General features: G+C 47.6%; 1 protein-coding gene across 1 annotated transcript in view; it reads right to left on the reverse strand.

Annotated features, from left to right (window-relative positions):
- The window catches only part of LOC122263745 (ferric reductase 1-like), a 6,817-nt gene that overhangs the window by 1,665 nt on the left and 2,652 nt on the right, over positions 1-2,500 (reverse strand). The window contains exon 2 of the mRNA XM_086540525.1: positions 1-89. This exon is cut by the window's left edge and continues 90 nt beyond it. Coding sequence (XP_086396651.1) covers positions 1-89 — 89 coding nt within the window. The remainder of the gene's footprint in view (positions 90-2,500) is intronic.

The raw sequence follows: 2,500 nt of genomic DNA on the forward strand, positions 1-2,500 counted from the left end.
TGTCAGCGCAGGCTCCTACTGGGGCACCGCTGGGCCAGCCATGAGCCACCAGGGACAGGCTTACGACCAATGCGCTTGTCAGAACCAACCTGTGTACGGGGTTCGAGACAGTGAATCGCGCTGCTTTGAAATGTGTCGGAATGTCGGTTTGGATAATTTTCGAATTGTGGAGTTGTTTATTTTCGTTCGTACCTAAATAAAAAGATAATTTGACATTTGAGGAATGATCGTATATGTGTATTGTGTCAATAGGGATACATTGCATGTGTATTTAAGCGTTTATGTATATGAGGAGGTACCCGCACTTACCCCTATCCATACAAGAGTATACTATTAAAGATACATAAACATGCACATGTATCGTATGCATACTCTCAAAGATGTCTATTTATTTTCTTGCTTCAAGCTTATCTGTCTTTCTCGTCTTTTCCTTTCTCTCTCTCTCTCTCTCTCTCTCTCTCTCTCTCTCTCTCTCTCTAATGACCAGAGTTCACCAGCCATGGACTTTCTTATTTCCTCATATGTCTATACTAAAGACTAATTTAAACGTTCAAGTAACACGTCTCATGTAAAGACAAGAACAGGTAATTTTTCATCTGTCATCCTGTGCCATTTTTGGAAATCTCTGAAAATATTTACTGAGATCTTTTTTTTTCTCTGTCGCGCTGTCAGTCTTCTCTCTCTCTCTCTCCCTCTCTCTCAATGTATATTTCCTCTCTTGGTCTTCTAGTTTCTATTTCTCTTTGTATATACACCTTTCAGTCTAACTTTTCTCTTGTTCACTTCTCTTCATATCTTTTATCTATATGCCATGTTATTTTTCTGTATATCTGCCTGTCCTGTGTTGCCCTTCTTCTCCCATCCATTATTTTTTCTATCTCTCTTCTTCTCTTTCTCTCAAACGATTCTTTAGTCTCCGTCTGTCTGTGCGTCTGCATGTCTCTTCCTCCCTCTCTCTCAGTCTCTACATTTTTTTGTGTGTGTGAGTGTGTGTGTGTGTGTGTGTGTGAGTGTGTGTGAGTGTGTGTGTGAGTGTGAGTGTGTGTGTGTGTGTGAGTGTGAGTGTGTGTGAGTGTGAGTGTGAGTGTGTGTATGTGTATGTATGTATGTATGTGTGTGTGTGTGTTAGTTATCGTCTATTATGTCTGTCTGTTTTATCATCCTTCTTTCATAGTTTCTGCCCGTCAGCCGAGGATGACTCATCGCATTCCTTACTTTGGAGATTTCGACGCCTTGTACTTCTTTTAGCTCCGAATGAGCTCCGCGAAAATGTAAACTGGCAATTTCAGATATTGCAACACTGATATTATCTTTACTGGAACCTGTTTCTGATCTGAGTGAGGCTATAACACGCACTCTCTTTTTTTCCTTACACACACGCACACACACACATGCACACGCACACGGACACACACACGCACACACACACAAGCACACGCACACGCACACATGCACACACACACACACGCACACACACACACACACGCACACAAGCACATACACACACACACACATACGCACACACACACACACACACACACACAAGCACATACGCACACACTCACACACACACAAGCACGCACACAGACACACACACAAGCACACACACACACACACACACACACAAGCGCATACGCACACACACACACACACACATGCATACCTGCGTGTGTAACATGTAGGTATGTGTAGATTATGTATATTATGTGTATATTATGTTATTTTTCCTCTGAAGAACACTAGGTATTATTGTTTTTATTTTCATTTCCTCTCCTGTTAATCCTTTTTATTTCTTAAGCCTTACTTCTCCTTATAATTCACTCTTCTTTTCTTCATTCCTCTCGCTTTATCCTCTTTTTGGCTTTTCCTTTTCCTTTCTTTTCTGCATCCTTCTCCTTTCCTTTCGCTAATTACTTATTTACTTGTTCTCTCCCCCTCCTCTCTCTCTCTCTTCCTCCGTTCTCTCTCACTCTTTCTCTCCTTCCCCTCTTCCCTATCTCTCCTCCCCCTCCCCCCGTCTCTCTCCCTACCCTCTCTCTCCTCCCCCTCCACCCCTCTCTCTCCCTACCCCCCTCTCACTCTCCCTGCCTCCCTCTCTCTCCCTCCTCCCTCTCTCTCCCTCCTCCCCCTCTCTCTCTCTCCCTACCCCCCTCTCTCTCCTCCCCCCCTCCTCTCCCCCCCCCCCCCCTCTCCCTCCCTCCCTCTCCCCCCCTCTCTCCCCCCCTCCCCCCCCCCCCTCTCCCTCCCCTGCCCCCCTCTCCCTCCCTCCTCCCCCCTCTCCCCCCTCTCTCTCCCTCCCCCCCTCTCTCTCCTCCTCCCCCTCTCTCTCCTCCCTCTCCCCCCGTCACTCTCCCTGCCTCCTTCTCTCCCCCCCTCCCTCCTCTCTCTCCCTCCCTCCCCCCCTCTCCCTCCCTCCTCCCCCCCTCTCCCCCCGTCTCTCTCCCTCCCCCCCTCTCTCTCCCTACCCCCCTCTCTCCACCCCCCTCTCACTCTCCTCTCC

This window comes from Penaeus japonicus, unplaced genomic scaffold (assembly GCF_977035675.1).
Source record: "Penaeus japonicus unplaced genomic scaffold, GWHDUDI00000001_assembly GWHDUDI00000010, whole genome shotgun sequence".
Lineage (NCBI taxonomy): Eukaryota > Metazoa > Arthropoda > Malacostraca > Decapoda > Penaeidae > Penaeus > Penaeus japonicus.